This window comes from Acanthochromis polyacanthus, chromosome 21 (assembly GCF_021347895.1).
Source record: "Acanthochromis polyacanthus isolate Apoly-LR-REF ecotype Palm Island chromosome 21, KAUST_Apoly_ChrSc, whole genome shotgun sequence".
NCBI classification, from domain to species: Eukaryota; Metazoa; Chordata; class Actinopteri; family Pomacentridae; genus Acanthochromis; species Acanthochromis polyacanthus.
The window spans coordinates 30,284,117-30,304,652 of NC_067133.1; the positions used below are offsets into that span (position 1 = coordinate 30,284,117).

Genomic DNA, 20,536 nt, shown 5'->3' on the forward strand with positions numbered 1-20,536 from the left:
CCTTAAATATGAACATTTTCTGAACATTTTTTGTAGTAAAACAAAGGAACCATTAAGAGTTGTGGTTATTTATAGGTTATTATGCTGTGGTTTTACTGGTCTGGATCACTGGAGATGAAATTGGGCTGAATGTGGAACTGAACTAACATGAGTTTGAGGCCACTCCACGTAGTAAGGTGAAGATCTTACTCTACTAGCTCTCTTTTAAAAGAAAACCCAATGAATCCAATAATATCCTGTTTAAGCAGAACCAGGCAGAGGGAGGACAGCCGTCTGCCTCGACCAGCGGGGTGAGGTGAACAGAAAACACGATCATGTACATAACACGTAATAAACAACAAAAAAAGGAGTCAGAGAGAAATTGTTACAAATCTTTTATTAAGATATTCATTATTTAATCCATTTTTGACATTTTCTCTATGATTTGTATTTATTTATTTTACAGTCGTTAATGTGCAATTACCTTTGATAATGTCGGGTCACAGTTACAGGGCTTTCACGAAGTTATTGGCACTTGGAACACAGAAAGAAGAGGATGAGCGGTACAGGAGGTCCACTGGTGCTACAGGGTTACAGAGGGCAGGGAGCAGGGGCAATGGGCCGACCGTTTACTGCACAGGCTGTGAAGAAGCACTGTTTCTGGGTAAATATACACCTCATGCTGCGAGTGCACAACAAACAATCTATGTGTGCATCTATATATAATATACAGTATTTATCTATACATGTATATAATCATATTTATATATGTACTGTTTAGTGACAAAAGGTTCCCCATGCCGTGCCACACCTTATCCATTCAAGTGTGTAGGTCTACATGTTGTGTGTAAACAAGCTACAGAAAGTACAGTTTGTTTTGCTTTTTAATGTGCTGGAAAGAAAAAAGAAAAGCTTTCTGTTAAAGTAAAACAGACTCACACCTACTGGAGATGAAGCGCTGTGCAACGAGGCTGTGAGCGACGGACTTTCTGGACATCGGAGAGGTTAACGTTTACATGAAAGCTGAATAAATAAACTCCTGTCGTGTACCGGAACCACACTTATTTCCACTCAAGTCATTGCAGCGTACTGTCGCTCTAAACCAGTGTTTAAGAGCAGCTTATGAGGTACAACAGCAGGGTATTATCACCGGTGTAACAGGCCAGAATGAAGCCCAAAGTGCACCCGGCTGGGCCACTTTTTTACCTCGGGGGACGCTCTGGGATGGGCCGGTTTATACCCCGGGTGCTGGAGTAGTCTATCCCAGAATATTCTATCACATATTTAGGCAAACATACAGGTCTGATATAAAGATTGACTTTTGGAGCCCAGATCAAGTCAATCAGACAACACAAAGAGACATTAAGCTGAAATGTGTTAAACAGAAACAGTTAAGTAACACCAGCCAGGTGGACGTTCTTCCAGAATGTTTTGCTTCAATTTTTCTTGGTTTTCAGTTCAGTTTTTCCTTTGATTTGAACTTTTTAAATCATAATTAGCTCAAGGACCTTCTGGTTCCGTTCTTTCATAATAATTTGCTTGCTCAGCATACCTTTTTGTAAAAATAAAACCCTAAATAACTGAACAATTCAGAGTTGAACATGCTTGATCTTTATGTGTTGGCGGTATAAACTGGCCTGTTACAGCGGCTCCTTCCTGTGTTTGGGCTGACTAACACGGCTTCCTCTGATAATTTAGCACTTTGCAGCATGACTTCTGCAAGAATCCCGGCTTTAAACAAATCTTTATTTTCTTTCAGCTCTCGGCTTCTAAACACTCGGCAGCGGCTGACTTTTGTGTCGTCATGCCCTCTCTGTATCATAATTCATTTGGAACCACCTAAAACCGCCGCTTTGCCTCTCTCTGAAACACATGAATAAACTTGTGGAAGTGAAACACGACACCAGCTGCATGAAGGACAGAAACAGTCTTCAGAGATCCTGTAGAGGTATGTGGGGGAGGAGGTGCATCGAACGCTAAGCTGAGGTTATTCTGTTATTACTGAATACTCACAAGGTACTGCATTATTTGATCTGTCCATAAATCTCCCAGTTAAACCACCAGAAGTCAAGTCATCCTGTAATGTTAAGCTGTAATAAAAATAGGTTGCGCTGTGATGCATCCGTCCTGCTTGGAGTTATTGTTTGTAAGACTGAGAGCACTTTCCTAGAACAGGAAGCATTTATTCCTCCCTAGCTTTTACTCCGTACCCGTCTTTAGAGAAATAGAACCTTTTTGAAAATGTCTTTCCAGAAGGAGAAAGTAATCAGTCATTTCAGTTTAAAGAACACATTCCCAGTCAAACCCTGACCACTTCCGTTTTTATCCACCTGGAACAGGAACAGTCTCCTGCACTGACTCCACTCGTCAACATTTTAAAGGTTCCTAGCAAACACCAACTTTCACATAAAATTAAAAAAAGTTTCTCAGTCATCCAGCAACAGAAAGAAGGAAGAACACTTGGGATTTAACTCAACAGTCTTCTTGATTATTTACAGCAGCAGTTTGTGCCACGTCTAAACAAGAAACACAAGCAGGCATGGAGAGAAAACCCCCCCCGACAAATTCCACCTTAAGGGGATTGATTGCTACACAACGTTTCTCAAAGGTGCTTGAACCACTGGTTCTTCTCATTAAGGTGCAGAAACCTCTCCTCTACTGCTCATGGAAGGTGCAAAATCAGACTCCACTTTGAATTTCCAGATTAAAGAGGTGGTGCATCGAACACATGAATAAAGGACAAACCAACGGACAGACGCGCCTTCTTCACCAAACCTTAAAGCCCGTTTGCTCTAAGCAGCATCGCCTCCACACCGTACCAGCTGCTTCTGCTCATCCATTTCAATTAAAAGGCACATTCCAATATCCCGTTTTACTCCCGGTGACGTCTGCATTTGCACAAAACGTCACTAGTTTGTTTTTATTTGTCTCTTTTCAATAATTTTAGCACAAAGACCAAACTAGCTGAGCTGTCAGATCAATACAACCTTTAGATTTTTACAAGCGATCTTCAAAATTATGGGCCAACGTCTAATCAAAGGAGACGAACGCTGCAGGTTCATAATCTAACAAGACACTGATATCACAGACAGTCAAACCACCTCAGCAGTCTTATTATTCCTTTTAAGAAGTGAACAGAAGATGAAATGTGTCAAATTTAGCAGTTCAACTGCTCATTCCATCACTTTCACTGTAAGATAAAAATAAATGACAGAGGTTCCTATGATAAGACTGCTTTATTATACTCCTGCAAAAATAGCACTTTAACCTTATTCGGCAACAACTCTGTCAATAAAAGCTGAATATCGAGATTTTAAAACAATCCCTCTCTCTCTCTGCTCACACCATTCCAGGCATGGGCACTGGTATAAATATAGTTTGTCTTCTAAAAATATGACCATCTTTGATTACCTGTTGCCCTTCAGTTTACTTTACAATCATCTGAGTAAAAAGCCTTCTCTCTGGATCACTCCTTTCAGTTCGCAGACAGAGGAACATGCTAGAAATGTAGAAAACAGAGAAAGATGAGATAGATTTCTGTAAGACACCGCACAGTGAAACACTCAGGTGAGATTCTCTGGTCTCAGGAAAGGTGAGGTGGGTTGAAGGGTTCCTGCAGGGTGATGAGTGGAGGAAGAACGGGTAGTGTTAATTTGTTTTAATAATGGATCTACTTTGAAATTTAGCTCCTTTCCCGAGGCTGGAATACAAGTTGTCAGGCTTGCATAGAGAGAAATGCCACCGACGCTTCCATGGGACACACTGGTCAGCTTTCCTCCCATCCCTCCTCCTCAGGTCGCCCCGGTAACTCCCCCCACCACCACCTGCACCTCAGGGAATGTATTTAATCTGCAACAGTGGATGCGCTTACACACCTTAAAAAGACAAGGGGAGGCAGAGGGCAGTTAGGAGCAAACTAAAACACCCCCTTATGCTCTCCCTTTTCTCCACTAACGCCATCATACAGTCATAAAGCAAAAAGATTTAAGTTTTCACGTCCTGGTTACATCGGGGCGTCGACCCCTAGCAGTGTAGTATAGACAGTCAAGATGTGAGCGATCAGCCAAAGAGTGAGGAGGCAAGCACAACTGGGGAATACTGGTATGTGCGTCATCAAAACTCAACCTTCCCCCACCCTGGACACAATGTTCAAAATAACGGTCCTCCGTCCCCGCCCACGCCGGGCAGCGATTCACCTGACGAGCCGCCCGACTCCATGCCAGCAGCACCGGTGGCCTCCAGCGAGGCCGGGTCGAAGGCCGGGTCGGCTCCCAGAGCGTCGTCTTCCGTCTTGACGCCGTCGGGGAGGAAAGCGGTGTAGGCGTCGCTCTCGGCCATCAGTAGCTTCAGTTTGGGTATCCAGCTCTTGCGGACCACGCGGCGGGCGTTGGTGCACATGTCGGCGGCGATGGCGTTCATCTCGCTCTCTTTGAAGCTGGTGGCAAAGTTCTGGCAATAAACTGGAGAGAGGAAGGAAAACACACAGTTATTCTGACAGCGAACCACGAAAACACAACTAACCTACCATCCATCCACTACAGGAGGTCCTCAGTTTACGGCGTCCTCGACCTACAGCGTTTCATCGTTACATTGGAACTGCTTACGTGGAACTAGTTAACGAGTGGAGCGGATGAATACGTTGTCACACGGCGCTATCAGACGGCTTTGTATCCATTCTCTGGTTGTACTCCACCTTGGATTGTGCTGCATTCACTAACTTTTTGCCCTTCATTACGGCTCCCAGCATAAGTCAGACTCTTCTGATGCTTGGAAGTGAAATTAGAGTAAAAACAAACTTGTAAAAACAGTGCAACATATTCTGTTATCTTCTTGTAAAATGATTCATACATGCATGAAAGTTGTTGGTATTTATGGTTTTTCCAAAGAACTGATCGATTTCGTGATGTACAGAACGGCTTTGTTTACATGTTCGCCGGAGTTTCGACTTCCGATGGTCAAAAAAATCACTTACATCGATCCCTAGGAACAGAACTCTGACGTAAGTCGAGGACCCCCTGTATCTATACACCGTTTAATCCCCATTAGGGCCACAGGGGGCTTGAGTCAGGTAACAGCCTATCACAGGGTGACACATCCAGACAATCACACTCACATTCACACCTACAGACAGTTTAGAATCACCAGTTAACCTCAGCATGTTTGTGGACTGTGGGAGGAAGCTGGAGAACCTGGAGAAAAGCCACACATGTACAGGAGAACATGGAGACTCCATGCAGAAAGATCCCAGGAAGGCCGGGATGAGAACCGAGGATTTTCTAGCTGTGAAGCGACAGTACTAACCACTGATCCATTGTGCAGCCCTCCTATCATCTATTACTGATATTTTCTTGATCTTATAAAGTGTCCTCTGTTCTTCTCACATCCTTTGATCAACCATCACATGAGGCAGACGCTTCATAAAATGCAGGTTTTAAATATCTACTATATGTGTGGAATCAGTATGGCTGCTGCATGCACACTTAGAAGAAGAAGGGTTGGCTTTCCCTCTTATCAGTTTCTTCTTTAAATCTGCTCTTTATGCCTTTACTTCTTTAAATTCTCCTCTGTTACACTCCAACTATTAAAATCATGGCAGATTATTGTCTGCTCTACAGACGGGGTCATAATCTCATAAAAACAGCTGCCAACTCAATTATCCAGCTCTTCTGTCACTTTTAGATGTTTATTATCTTAAACCTTATCTTTATTCTACAACAGGACGGATGCTTTACAGCCCTAACCTGTGCTGTGACCCCAACTAAGAACTGCTGTTTTCTGATGAGAGAAACACACGTGACTCAGCGAATAATTCTGTTTTCCACTCAGATTCTAACATCACCGACATGCAAAGCAGAACATCCCGCCCAGACGTATAAAATACTCTGATTTCAATAAGAATTTGTGTCTGATGTGTTGACATTCTGGAAGTTTCATCTTTGCCGATTCCCTCATTAAAACTCATCAGTTAAAGGCTGTTCTTAATGGATGTGGAGCAAACATCAGGTCTCCAAATCACACTTTCAGCAGAAACATCTTAAAAGTTTTAGAAAGTGTGTAAAATTCATATATGTCCATATATATTTATATAGTTAAAGACAAACATTTAAGAAAAAGAACATAAAAATTCAGGTGGAAACTAGCTTTTCTGCTAACTCATTGTTAAAATGTTGATTAATGTACATCGTCCTTTTCTGAAAAATAAAGATTAAATAACATGAGAGAGAGACTTTAAACAAGCTCAGATGCCAAATCTACTCCAGAGGAAGTGACTAAATGTGGACTGAACTAATAAAAACACTACATGTATACACAGTTTACATATTACTGTTAATTTAAAAGACATTTTTGGCTGATTTCTATGAGCAGACCTTTATCTGTCCCAGCTGTCTGCTAATCCTCAGAATTCCAAACATTTTTACTCACTGTGGGATCATTTCTCCCTAAAACCTCTACAGAAACAGCACAATCGTGGCTAGAACTCATTTTACAAAAATCTAAATAATTTGGAATATGAACCACATCTGTACAAATATTGAGAACACGGTGGCTTAACGTGTATATACACGTGTTTCCACACGGCCTGCAGTTCAGTCGAATAGTCGGTGACTTTTTGTCTCCTGACTGTTGGTTGGAGCTAAGTTTCTCATAGCCTCCTGGCTGCACCAAGGATCACAGAATTTTTTGTTTTTTACAGAATTACATTAGAGTAAACTGCTTATTTTTTTTGCATTTTTATGTATTTATTTATTCTGATAAATGGACTAGTTTTCAAGATGTATTAAAGACACGACACCTTTCTAATCTGCAGGTGGATTCTGGGTAATCAGAGGGTTAAATATAAGATTAGAGCCATTTAAAGGACAGACAGATCTTTTAAAAGATTCCCTCCTGCCAAATTTGTTTCACTACTGAGATGTAAGGAAGTGAGTTCATCTTCACAAAGCCACACAGAGCTTCACTGAGCTGCTGCAGGAGTCGCTCATGACTTCTCCTTTAAGCAGACGCTGCATATGTCCAGAAAACAGCGTTTACTCTGGAGGTTGTATGCATTTAGCTGCAGGCTGAATGTTGCTCTCTAGTGGTCGCTGTGAGGTACCGTCTGTTGCTAATCATGAGGGTGCAAATATTCTCCCATTTGCATTAAAAAATACCACAAACTGACACTTTCTACTGTTTAAGGAAGTGGAGCAAACCATGACCTCAGCAGCAACGTGCTTCAGAGTGAAAACATGCTACGTTTAAGTGCAGTATGGATGCATGTGTCTGAAAACCAAATGCGTGAGCTGTCTGCATGCTTGCGGGCCGACCCCCTCAGACAGACTCACATTTGACTGCGTGCAGCACTCTGTTGTCCAGGGGTTTGCGGCTCGGGTCGTTGGTGGACGAGCGGATGCCGGTTCCACAGCTGTTGGCCAGAGTGTTCCTGATGCGAGCAAACAAGAACAGAGCAAAACAAAAATAGCTGATTTATCCCTCTTATGATAGCAGACAGAAAAAAAGACCACTTTAATTTCTATATTAAAACTAAGGCTTTCTTCTAACTTTACATGAAACGCTGGCATAAATAGACGCAGACAGCACAGGAGGAAGAACAGACCTGTCAAAGAAGGCGGCCAGCAGCCTCCTCAGCAGCACCTTGTGTCTGGTCCCTGCGCTCACATGACAGTTCATGAGCTGGGCTCGCGATATATACACAGAAGTACCTGCAAAAAGGAAAGCAAACACAAAGAGCATGAACAGAAACAGCACTGGTCATCTACTCAGATTTATCGTCTCACTTTGTGACATTTTGACCTTGTTCTACTTTTCTGGGTCACAAATCTTTGCCTTCCTTTGCTGAAATGAGAGTTTGTTTGTGGAGCTCTGATTCATATCACATGGCAGCTGTAGGAGGGAGTGACGAGGCTGTGCTCCAGCTAACGTCACACCTTTGAAGTTTACTGTTGCCTTAATGCCACCCTGACTTTCTTTTTCTGTGTGATTCTTCGTGTGATCTACACTTTCAGTTGTCAGTCTTGAAATTAAAAACAGTTTATTCATTTCCGTATTATTATGAATCTCTCTCGGATACATTTCTTGGATTTTTCTTTCTTATGATTCACTATTAAACCACTTGGTTGCTTGGCATAGTTCATATTTTTCTCTCTTTAATCATGTCTTTTTCTTGCTTGTGTCACACACAGGCAGGAATGTAAGGTGAAGGTGTGATCCAGGCTGTAAGGTAACAGAGATATAGTCACAGGACGTCCTACATAAACACTGAGTCACATGTGCATTACAGCCGGCATGCCGATGCCAAGCCCAGTCATCTGAGGACAGCTTCCTCTAACGTGCATACATAATCAGCGCCCTTTGCCTCGTCCTGTACAGATCCCCTGAACAAAGCAAACTGCAGCACGATTACTATGATAATAACAATAAAAACGCACTTTATACAGACTCACAACAAGGTAATAAAATGCTTTACTGAGCTGAACTGGGATTAAAATAACACTAAAATAAAATGGAGTAAAACATCCAACAGTAACTAAGATAAGCTAGAAAAGCACTCAGAGCTCAGTCCTCCTCCAAAGCTGCTCATTCCTCCATATGGCAGAAATGCAGCATTTGTTTATTAGTTATTGATGAGCAGAAATCACAGTAATTTAGAATGTGTCCTTTTAATATAGATGAACCCACAAACTAAATGACCTTGCTCTGAGCACAGGCGTGTGTTCTGCATGTGTACGTTATGTGCGGATACTGAATCATGTGACCTAAATATGTAACGGGCGGCGGGAATTTATGGGACTCAGAAACACCCCCACAGTTTAATGAGTTGTTCCTCGGATCATTTCTGATGGATAAGTCCTGATAAGTCCTCAGAGGTGGATTTGTAGTAGGATCACAATCAGCTGATGTAGTGTGCACTGGTTGTCATGGTTACAGTGACACTGTGCGACAGACAGACAGACAGACAGACAGACGCACGTTGATCGTCACATAACTCTGCTGCATTCCTTGGCGGAGTAACAACAATAAAAGCACACTTTACACGGTTGTCACAACAAGGATATAAAATGCTTTACTGAGCTGAACCAGGATTAAAATAACACTAAAATAAAACGGAGTAAAACATCCAACAGTAACTAAGATAAAAACATGATATGAACAAAGAAAATAACAATGAGTGCTCACTGTGTTTGTGTGCTACCATGAATAAAAACGTTGTAATAAAAAGGTGTTACTTATTCTGCAGACTTGTTGAACAGCATTTAAACTGCCACATAAATCAGGATGTGCTTTCAAGGTAACCAGTAAAATACTAAAGCTAGCTGGGTGAGTTTTATGACGCTGTCCTCAAACTATTCATTAAAAGCTGAGAAACCGCGTCCTAAAATATCTGAAGGTTAGAGACAGTCCATTGGTTTACACCTGAATTTACAATCATCTAACAGTAATCCAATGTAAACATCTATCTCTGCATTCTCTAGATGAGGTCAAGAGGAAAAACGTGATTTTTCAGCTGATGAAAGCACAAGCACATTACTTCTCTTAGGTGATTTAAAACAAAAGCTCTCTGGTTTAAGGCTGAACATTGGATACAGGGAGCTGAGGTTATTAGTAACATGTAGACAGACCTGGGAGGAGTTGGTTTTAGTTTAGTGGTGAAATCTTTGCGCCATCCATCAATTCATTCCTGTAACTACGTCCTTCTTTCAGCACACATACCTGAGACTAACTCCAGCTTCTCAGCGGGGTCTCCTTCCTCGTACAGTTTGGGATGGCAGCGGTTTCCTATCTGAGCGATGAGTTCTGCAGGAAGACACGTCAGATCTCTTCCTCGCATCCGACCCCGAGTCTCCGTGTGGTCTGGTAGAGCCTCGACACGTTCGCCAGCTGCTGAAGGAATCCCAGAAAGTTACAATAAACCCCTCGTGTTTACACACAAATACATATTTAGTGCTCACAATCCTGCACCACAATGTGGAACAGAAGACTACACCCCCTGTCAAAAGTTTTAAGACACTGTCTCATTCAAATAAAGTAGAACCTGTCCTACAACTTCTGACAGGGGGTGTATTTCATCACATGGATGTGATCAGGGCAGGACTCTGATCATACATGTAAAGTTTCAGGCAGATTGGAGCATGTTCAGGGCATTTACACAGCATTTGAAATTTCATGGCGAAGGATCAAAATTCCAGAGGCCGCCACGGACACGCCCTTTGACTTTGGAGAAAGATTTTAATAACTTTGGATCATTAAGGCCTCCTGTATGTACTGGCCCAATTTGAGGTGAATTGGAGTTTCCCCCTAGGAGGAGTTCACTCTAGAAAAAAATGAAAAATGGGCAAAATCTGACATTCAACACAAAATAGCTCACTTCCTGTTGGGTTTGGAATGTGGCCGTCACTGACTTTTTTGTTCAGCCTGATGTGCTGCATATGTGTACCAAATTTGGTAGATACACCCCCTGTCAAAAGTTGTAGGACAGGTTCTACTTTATTTGAATGAGAAAGTGTCCTAAAACTTTTGACAGGGGGTGTATATTAAAGCTGTATTCTCTGCACAAACCAGGAATACAAAGAAACTACTGTGGATCAACTTTAACTAATGCAGAGCAACTTTAATTCGTGTACACCAGGGGTCGGCAACCCGCGGCTCCGGAGCCGCATGCTGCTCTTTCAGCCCTCTGTTGTGGCTCCCTGTAACTTTGGAAAATAAATTGTTCTGCCTTTCAGGCGCGTTTCAATGCATTTTAATATAGAGAGTTTTATTGTGAAATTACCGCTCTTATTTTGACGTGTCACTCCACTGGATGTGCTGCTGGGGGTTTCCCCTGGGACATGAGAGCACAAAGTTGATGCAGAGAGACAAAACGGAGCTTCCGATTCCTACACGTTTCATGCCTTTTTGTTGTTTTACTCCTGGAGAAGCAACGCCTGTAGTTTCACATCGTTTTGTACTCAAGAATGGCAAGTCTGTATATTAAAGCTCCACTCCAAGAAAGACACATCTGTCTTTGAGTCAGAAGTACTCATGAGTACTAAGGTAAACTACGGATAATTGTCTTGCTCAGTATCTACTCTTTGATAGGGTAATACACATTACTCGCAAGAACACGTCCAGCATCCAGGCAGCAGGTCAGAGAGTCAGAGGAGTGTCGTCTTGGAAAATAGGGCAGCGACTTACTGGAGAAAAGTTATTAGCTCAAGATAAATAGATTTTACAAGTTAAATAGACATTCGCAAAATATTGATTTCTAGCTAACATTATGTAACATATGAGGTCCAGGAACAAAAATAACATTAACCACGTAAGATAAATATTAGTGGAAGGACATAATTAAAAAATAAATCTATCTAATTAGAGGCTTTGTAATTAATTAATCACGACTGATTAACAAGGGCATAGAGGTAAAAAAGCGATATATGCAGTGTTGTCTTCATTTTAAATGCTAAAAGGATTTTGCGGTGTTTTCTTTTCTGTGGGAAACGGGTCGAAATGGCTCTTTGAGTGTTAAAGGTTGCCGACCCCTGGTGTACACTACCATTGACAAGTTTGGGGTTACTTAGAAACGCTTATTTTTTACTTTTGCAGGCTGGTGCGTGTGTGTGAGGATGCTACCTGCAGCTCCCATGTTGAGCATGCTGTACATGGTGTACATGTTGCAGATTTGCCTGTACTGCTCTTCGGCACATTCTTCTGTCCCCTCCTCCTCTTCCTCGTCGTCATGGTAGCTGATGGGTGAGTCACTAGCGTAGGTGCTCAGGGTGCCGGGACTGGCGCCCTCTGACATGCCCAGCACCGTTGCAGAGCTCCCGTTGGCGCCGGCGCCCCCGGCCACCATCCCCGCCAGGCTGGTGGTTGTGGCGCCCATCCCCATGGCCAGTCCGAGGGCCCCGGGACTCTGGATCGCGCTGCCCCGCACCGCCTCCTGGGAATACCGGGCCGCCTTTCTGGCTCCGCCCCCTCCTCCAGAGCCGACCCCGCCTCCATCTCGGCTGCTGCCCCCCTCCCACAGCCGCTTGGCCACCGGAGTGCACACCACGGAGTACGGAGCGGCCGCTTCCGGCTGGCCGGCCGGCTGCTCCGTCTTCACTCGGGACACCAGAGGCAGCGGCGTCAGGCAGGAGGCCGGCCGGGCTGCACTGCTGCCGGTCTGTGTTACTGGGCTCTGGGGCTCCGAGGTTGGGGCCTCCTCTGCATGAAGGCCCTGGGAGTCACAGCTGGGAGAGGACACCTGGAAATGAAGGTAGACATCAGCGCTGTTAGCAGACACACAGACCAGGGGGGTCAAACTCACTGGTTCAGGTTCCACATTCAGCCACAGCAGTGAAATCACAGCATAAAAAACAGTAAATAACCACAACTCCTCTTTTGTTTTAATTAAAAAAAAGGACCTTCTGAAAATGTTCACATTTACTGAATTATCTTTTTGCAAAACATCATTTCTTAAGAAAAATAAATTGACTTTCATCAACATTCAGCCTCAGTTTATCGTTTCCACATTAAAACTTCATCGAGCACAACATTTAGTCACAGCTATCTGGAACTGATGATATAGGATTTCACTTTATGATCAAAACAATTTCAGATCTAGAAATTATTTTAAACTTACATTTCATTTCCACATCTGAGCACCAAACAAACTAAAGTGGGAACTATTAAGGGTTCTGTTAACGCCCTGCCCGTGAAATTTAGACAGAAAAAAGACATTAAGTTGTGAAAGTACAGCGGACAAATGTATTATAGGAGTTACTTTTATTGAAAAATCACAGTTAACCCTTTGCGCTTCAGTGCGCTTCAGTGTCCCGCCGGTGGTACACTTACTAATTTGCATAGGAATTTCAAGAATGTCCGACGGCTGCAAACGCGATTATACAAACACTATACACCGATGGAAAGCTTAGATTCTCATGAATCCGCCGGTATAAACCACTTTCAGATGCGATTACCACAGCGGGTGAGAAAAACACATTTGTCCGACAAAAACGAATATTCATCCATCCGTTCTCTATACACGGCTTCAACGTACACAGCGCGACTCACATTTCCGGGTTTATTATTACACACAAAAAAAAGATTCCACAAAAAACGGCTATAATCCAACCTTTTACATCCAGATGACACAAGCCAGTAAACTATTTTGTCCAAAACATGTCCTGAAGTCGGTATAAAATCCCCGAATCGGTCGTTTTCAAGGAAATGCACCTCGCGATGCCCGTCCAATATTCCCCGTATTTTTCGTAGTTTTTTAATTTAAAAATAGAATATTAGCGATTTTTTGTACTGAAAACGGCTGGAATTGACTGAAGCTTAAAGGGTTAATGTCTTCTCTGTAGTTTTTACACTTTACAAAGTCGTCCTGCGGCCCGGATTGGACCCTCTGGAGGCCCGGTTTTGGTCCACCGGCCGCATGTTTGACAACCCTGAGTATCAGACGGTCACATTTTATGGTGCCGTGATTTCTGCTACTAATTCTTTTTAAGATTTCAGCTGTTGGAAATGATCCAACGACTGAGCAGCCCTGGAGGAGGACTGCTCTGCTCTCTGACTGCCTCTCTAGTTTTGGTGAAAGTGTTTAGTTTGTCCTGTTTGAGCTCAGAGACTTCAATACTATTGATCTCAGAGGCATTAGATTAGGTTTGTGTTTGTGAGCACTTTAAAAATACCCAAACATTAACTTTTACAACTTATTCCTGCTTCTCTGCTCCTAAGTTTCTCCTCAGAACTCCTTGGTTTTACCTTCAGGAAGAACTCAGTGCCTTTCTCCATGATCTGTTGGATCTGCAGGAAGCCGGCGGTGTACATGAGGAGGAACTGGTCCCCCACCGTCATGCTGAGACGACCCGTGTAGCAGAAAGCCAGGATCTGCTGGAAGCTCTGGGGCTGGACGGCCGGTGGGAGCTCCACGACGGTCGGGCTGGCCTCGATGCTGCCGCCTTCACCGTGGCTGCTGCTGCTGAAAAGGTCCCGGAAATAAGAACTGCTGGCGGCCAGAACAGCTCGATGAGCCTGAGATGAAGGGAAACGCACGGACAGAGCCGGTCAGAACCAATAAGTGTGATATCTGAGGTGTTTATCAATCCACATTAACAAACATATTCATATATTTAGGGCAAATGAGCCTAAATCAGTTTTAGTACAAAGCTGGTGATGTTTCTGAGCTGATTTCCCACTCTGCATCCACAAGAAAAAACATTTCTTCTATTGAAAATATTAATAAGTAAAACACAGGGTGTTCTGGACAGAAATCAAACTAAAAGAATACAAAGATACCGTGCCAGTTTTTGGTAAATTAAATTCAGTCAGTGTTTAAATATTGACTATTGTTCTCTGCTCAGTCGGTGATCTGATTTATATATTGATTTAGTAGGTCTGAAATGAAACCCTGATCTGGAGTTCTCTCATTGTTCTTGAAGAGAAAGCCACAATTTAAGCGCGAGATCACTTAGTCTTGCAGCTATTGAATTTTAGAGCCTATAAATTAACAAAGAAAACAGTTACATTATTCATTGTTGTCCACTGGAGTGACAAACTAGAAAACAAGTGAAGGGAAAATGCTTTCTTCTGCATATGATTCAGGCATTTCACTGTTTGTTTACAGCAGAAAAAAACATCTGACAACACACAAATCTGAATGATGCATCGTCAGACGTAGTTACACACGAAAAACCCCAAAACTTCCCCTACAGCCGTCCAAACAGGACTTCTGTTAAAGAAAAACGGTTTTCAGTCCAAACAGAGCCACAGGACAGTCTACACTCTCGTGTTGATTTGAAGTGCAGTCGCTCCGGTGGAAGAAGCAGGAAGTTGGTGTTTCATCGGTACCTTGAAGGTGTGGCCTTTGACCACCACGGAGACGTCGCAGTAGAGGCCCTGCAGACGCTGCTCGTTCAGACACTCTAAAACGTTGTTGCCGAAGTTTGGGATCGCCATCTGGAGGGTCTGGGCCATGGTGCGCCGACGCACACCACCGAAGGGTCTGGATGGGAAAGACAGCGACGGAAAGACATAAACAAAGAGAACAAAAAGAAGAACAGTAGCCCGTACACACATCTACACACCTACATCTACACCAGCATCCAAAAGTTTGGGCTCATCCAGACAACTCCATGTTCTCCATTAAACTCCCATTTATCCATGTGCTAGCAGAACTGCACAAAGGTTTTCTGATCATCAATGAGCCTTTAACACCATTTCATAGCAGGTTGTTATTAAGGAGATGAGGAGGAATATGTTCCTTAGGTTTAGAGAAACATGGTCTATTGGTATTTAGCATAAACCAACCGAGGAACTTATCCTCTTCTAAAGCAGTGGTTCTCAACCCTGTTCCTCAGGACCCCATGTCCTGCATGTTTTAGATGCTTCCCTGCTCCAACACACCTGATTCAAATGATCAGGCTTCTGCAGAGGCTTGATGACGAGCTGAACAGGGTTGAGAACCACTGGTCTAAAGGACAGATGCAGTGTGGAACCTTATGTGAAGTAGAATTCAAACCAGACACAGAGATCCCTGTGAGCTCAGAAACCATCAGCTGTAGAGACTGGAAGGTATAAAGCTGCTCCACAGAAGGACACACTTTAGGTGAAGTGGAGAATGAGATTCATTCTATGTTTGACTGTCCTGTAGACGAAGATATCAGGAAGAAGTCCTCTGTTTACTTTGATCTGTTTAGGTTAGAGGATCATGAAAAACTAGAGTTGTGTTTTAGAAGAACCTTTTTCATGGAAAGTTTCTTTGACAGGCCGAGATAAAAGGAAACATATTTAGTTTGAGAACTGAGCAGCAGAATAACGTGTTTGGATGTCCTGCTGTAATGCTGGTATATTGGCGTCTTGGAAACCCATGAGGGTCGGACACGAAAATAAAGAAATCAATCAATCATTAGCTAACACAATGTAGCATTAGAACACAGGAGTGATGGTTGCTGGGAATGTTCCTCTGTACCCCTATGGAGATATTCCATTAAAAATCAGATGTTTACAGATAGAATAGTCATTTACCACATTAACAATGTCTACACTGGATTTATCACTCATTTAATGTGATCTTCATTGATAAAAATGCTTTTCTTTCAGAAATAAGGACATTTCTAAGTGACCCCAGACTGTTGAACGGTGGTATATGTGCTAATAGTGAAGCTTCAACATGCATGTTTAGACTGTATTATGTGCACATACATGCATGTGTGCTTGTGCATACTTAGACGCACATGTATGTGCCAATAATGAGACAGTTTTGTATTGTTTGCACGCTTTGTCTGCTGTATAGTAATCCTACGTAAACTTCAACACAAAGCCAGATCCTGTAAGTTTCCGTGACGAAGGGAAGAATTTAAGTTGTTTAAAACAGACTATTTGTTTTCCTCCTGAGGTTATTAAAGTGTAGAGTAGCTCAGAGAGTAACACTTTGGGTTACGCTGCTTCATCTACAGTTGCTTGCAGGATCGTGGGCCCAGCTGGCAGGACGTGGATAGGCCCATTCACAACAATGACAAAAACTGTTTTATCTTGAGCTGTATCTGTGGTGCGAGGAGCGTTTCAGCAGCCAATGTGAGGAGGAGGTGCGACCTAACAGGCCTACGTTACAAGACAGAAAGCTCAAAGAGAACAGACCTAAAGCAGAACAGGTGAGGAATGTCAGACGGCTGCATTAATAGACTCAATAAAACGGCTGACGGTCCTTCATCAAACATACACTAAACCTAATGGAAGTCAATGTTTATTACTCACATGGCAGATTATTTAGAATCAAATGCCTCCATTGCAGAGAAAAGCAGTCCTGAAGAAGAATTATGTCCTTTGGCATATCAGCACATGCCACACATATTTCTTCACGTCGTCCTACCGAGGCTCACGGGACGCTGGTGTTTAAAGGTAAGTTTTGTAAAACTTGTGTGGATAATCTACGTTGTATTAATCCTATACGTCACTTCAGTCTTGCAGCGGTTGTTGTTGCCAGGGGCAGGCTCAGTAAAAGCCTTTTTATTTTCTGTCTTCTGTGAGCTATAAAATCCCGTGTCCTTAGATAACTGGGTCATGTTGTGTTATTCTATGTGCAATAGTGTGTGTGTGTGTGTGTGTGTGTGTGTGTGTGTGTGTGTGTGTGTGTGTGTGTGTGTGTGTGTGTGTGTGTGTGGCCTAAACAAAAACCACATAGCATGTTTCCATTCACTTCAGTCAACAGTCAAAGCAAACATACCCCCTTGCCCTGTACCTTCTGTAAGACTGCAGCATGATGCCTTTCCATGCTAAATGAAAATGAAGCAACGTTCCCTCTGCAGGGTCAGAGTGGAGCGCTGCTGGATGCTGTGAGGAAATGTAAACACTCTGGGAAAATATTGGATTTTAGCATTTCTCTGCATGCATTACCTCATGCTGCTGGGATTCACATGATCCTATATGCCCTCTGTACCCTCAGCCGCTATATTAGCCCTACAATAAGAGCACAGCGGAGCCATTGTTCAGCCCACATGGCATTTCACTGCCCACACACCTTCACTTAAAGCAGAAGACCCGTCATATGTGTGCTCATAGACACCCAGATGAGCAAACAGCCTGCAGAGTGCACACAGAGCTACGTTTCACAGAAGACTTTCACCACTTAAAAGTGTTGCATGAATGCAAGCTGCACCCAGAGACACGCCAGCAGAGCTTACTATGAGAGCAAAGCGAGCGCAGGCCACCCTGTTGGAGGCAACACAACCAACTTTGGTGTGAGTGACTGATGAGGGCTGGAGCGAGCCACCCCATCATATCCAAAGCCTTTCATTTGGGACCTCGCCAAGCTCCCGGGTAAAGAGAAATGCTCTCTTTGTCTCCGTCTCACTCAAGCTCCCTCTCCCTCATACTAAAACACAGATGCGCACACACAAACTCAAACAAACCCACAAAAGGCACACTGAGTCACACAGAGACATTAGACAATACTGCTTGTTTACAGTTTGGCGAGCCGCAGTAAGCACACATGCATAAAGACACTGAGAGCTGGGTGTGTTTGCACAGTTTGCCCTGACAGTCAGAGAGAATGTGAGCGAGTGTGTGTCTGCATGTACAGTGTGTGTGTGTGTGTGTGTGCACTGAGGAGGTGCCTGCAGAGATGAGAGGGATCATCTCAGGTTCTTATTCCATTAAAACACACACAGAGTGCAGCAATGCCAGCAAAATTAAATTCACCCATGTTGCTGAAGATCTCCTGCAGAGCAGCCTGGGGAGGAAAAGTAGGTCAAACATGCTCCAAACATACTTAGAGGAACATTTAGCCTGTGTTCAGATGTGTGGTGATGTGATGGGGCAGCTTTCACACAGATCTTACAAGGCCTGACTGCTCTCCAGTCAGTCCAGTTCTGCCACTGGAAGCAGCTTTTAGATGTGAGCTGTGATTACTGTGAAGTCATTGGTGCAGCTGGCACACAACGCATTCCCTCTATAGGCATTTCCTGGTTCTCATGTGCCCCTGCATGCATAGCTCAAGTCAGGACACACACACAGGCCCTGTTCCTAGACAACAAGCCGGATACCAAAGCGTGCAAAGCCCTGAAGTTGCCTCTATACGTGCAGAAATGTTGGGAAGGATGAGGAGCTCTTTACCACTGTGGGATGAGGAGGAGGTGAGGAGGGGGACGCACGGGATGGCAGCGAGCCCCGGTGATACCCGGCTCAGGGCGACGGTGTGCTGCTGTTTACAAACGCCATTCAGGTAAATAAATGTGAGCCACACACCGGAATATCAGCCCGGTTCCCCGTCCTCGTGGTCTGCCGTGCGCTTTCGTGCCTCCGCAGCGGGCCTATGGGAGGCGGCTAACTGCTAAGCTAACAGCGGTGTTAAATATTTTGGGTTCGCCCCGGCGGCGCACCATCCACCTCAGCCCGGCTGCACAATGTCAAGCATTTCCGCGACAGAAGAAAAAAGGAAAACCAAAACAGACCAACACTTACTGCCTGAGCGGAGAGGAGCCGAGCTGCGACGCCGCTTTACCAAAGCGTCCCCCTAAAAATGTAGCTTATTTAAATATTTTGGTGATGGGGGAAATCGCTCCCCCTGCCATTCTCCATTCTACCGACATCAACAGGTCATCCCAGGACACGCAGCAGCTGAGGGCGAGCCAGACGGAACCAGTGCGGCACGGAGCGCAGGGGGGGCGGGAGCACAACAAGGCTCGATTCTTTGCAACCGGCGCTCGCAAAAAAACGTCCCGAAATCAAACCGAAAAGCAACAAAAACGCCTCCCTGCCGCTGCATTTTTGCGTAATGTCGTGAAGTTAGCTGCGTAAAAACAGCACACGTGCTGACAGAGTGTCATGATTAACCTAGAGAGGAAAAGTTTGGATCGTGCCAACCCACACCGACCCGTCCCCTCCAAGTTAGCCCAAACTTTAATTGTCCCGGATCTGCTGGACCGTTCATCATTCCGCGGTGCTAAATAATCCAACCCTCCCCCTCCTCCTCCTCCTCCTCCTCCTCCTCCTCCTCCTCCGCTGCCGGTGGAAACTCAGACGAACCCGGTCGGGACGCAGCGCACGGCGGCCAACACACACCGAGACACTCACCGCCGTCTGTCGCTGCGGGAAGCTGATGCGGAGCCGTCGGTTCACAGGAGGGGACGCGGCGCTCTCTCTCCCCGTTTGCTCGCCTCGCTCCGGGCAGCCATTCAGTGCGAGCCGAGCGGCGATAGCAGAGCCATCGAGGGCGGTACAGTATCCCAGGGGATTGCGGAACGCAGAGCCACTGATCGCACGGAGCAGGAGAGGAGGAAGACGAGCATGACGCGCTCGTCGTTCAATCGCATGATCGTTCGGAGCGCAGCCTCAATTTGGGGGAGACCTATCCCAGCGGCGGACAGGGTTTGCGCATTGGCACAGCAGCAGCAGCATCCTGCGAGCAGAAGCAGCCTCTCTTTCTCTCTCTCTCTCTCCGCATATAGATTTGGGAAAAGTAGGCCGAGCGCGGACTTATTTAACTTGAGTGAACTCGCATATAAAGTAGGAATAAAGCCGCGCCCTTGCTGGCAGTAAACAAGTGAAACTCTGTGCAGAATCACACCTACACGTTGACCCCGGTTAACGGTGCGCATTATTTATGGCGCCATATAGAACATGCTGGGGCCTAACTGGAACCCAGACCTCAGCTTTATCACCGCTGTGGTATTCCAGTCATTTATGCACACATGAGAGTCACAGCATATATGCATACATATTTCATAAGCCCGCAGAAAAATGGAAATTTCATCGCTGGAGTCATGAATAAATGCAATTAAAGCAGCACATCCTCACACGTGGCAGCAGTGGAGGTCTGGACATGATACAACATGATCAAATGTGAAGCTCCTGGAATGTGAGGAAGCAGCAGCCAAATCATATTCAACAGTAGCATGGAAATATACACAACAAAATACAAATGCATGAGATCTTTTATTCAGTTCTGCACGTTATTTTAATGTGCATTCTCTGGAACAGAACAGACACCAGTCACATCTGCAGGTGGTACCATGCAGCAGTAAGGGATGTGTACAAACTGCACTAATAAACAGTAAATCTCAATAAACAGCAGCTTATCAACCTGTCTGAA

At 44.4% G+C, this 20,536-nt stretch overlaps 1 protein-coding gene across 4 annotated transcripts; it reads right to left on the reverse strand.

Annotated features, from left to right (window-relative positions):
• Nucleotides 1-357: 357 nt before the first annotated feature.
• On the reverse strand, nucleotides 358-19,902 carry LOC110971020 (nucleus accumbens-associated protein 1). Of its 4 annotated transcripts, none has more exons than XM_022221346.2 (8): nucleotides 19,519-19,902; nucleotides 14,797-14,950; nucleotides 13,711-13,980; nucleotides 11,590-12,205; nucleotides 9,691-9,861; nucleotides 7,577-7,682; nucleotides 7,305-7,402; nucleotides 358-4,439 (listed from the first exon to the last, which is right to left on the reverse strand). In XM_022221346.2, the coding sequence occupies exons 2-8, from the start codon at nucleotides 14,920-14,922 to the stop codon at nucleotides 4,129-4,131; spliced, it is 1,698 nt and encodes a 565-aa protein (XP_022077038.1). In that variant the 5' UTR covers nucleotides 14,923-14,950; nucleotides 19,519-19,902; the 3' UTR covers nucleotides 358-4,128. The 4 variants fall into 4 exon arrangements, with proteins under 4 accessions (XP_022077038.1, XP_051796840.1, XP_022077039.1 ...); XM_051940880.1 differs by lacking the exon at nucleotides 19,519-19,902 and adding an exon at nucleotides 18,907-19,397 and having other exon boundaries at nucleotides 9,691-9,858; XM_022221347.2 differs by lacking the exon at nucleotides 19,519-19,902 and adding an exon at nucleotides 18,907-19,397.
• Between the last annotated feature and the right edge of the window lie 634 nt (nucleotides 19,903-20,536).

Coding starts and splice junctions, on each gene's coding strand:
- LOC110971020 (XM_022221346.2), bottom strand. CDS start 14,922: ATGGCCCAGACCCTCCAGATGGCGATCCCAAACTTCGGCAACAACGTT. Junction 12,206..13,710: donor GCACTGAGTTCTTCCTGAAG/GTAAAACCAAGG, acceptor CTTCATTTCCAG/GTGTCCTCTCCCAGCTGTGA. Junction 9,862..11,589: donor GCTCAACATGGGAGCTGCAG/GTAGCATCCTCA, acceptor GGATTCCTTCAG/CAGCTGGCGAACGTGTCGAG.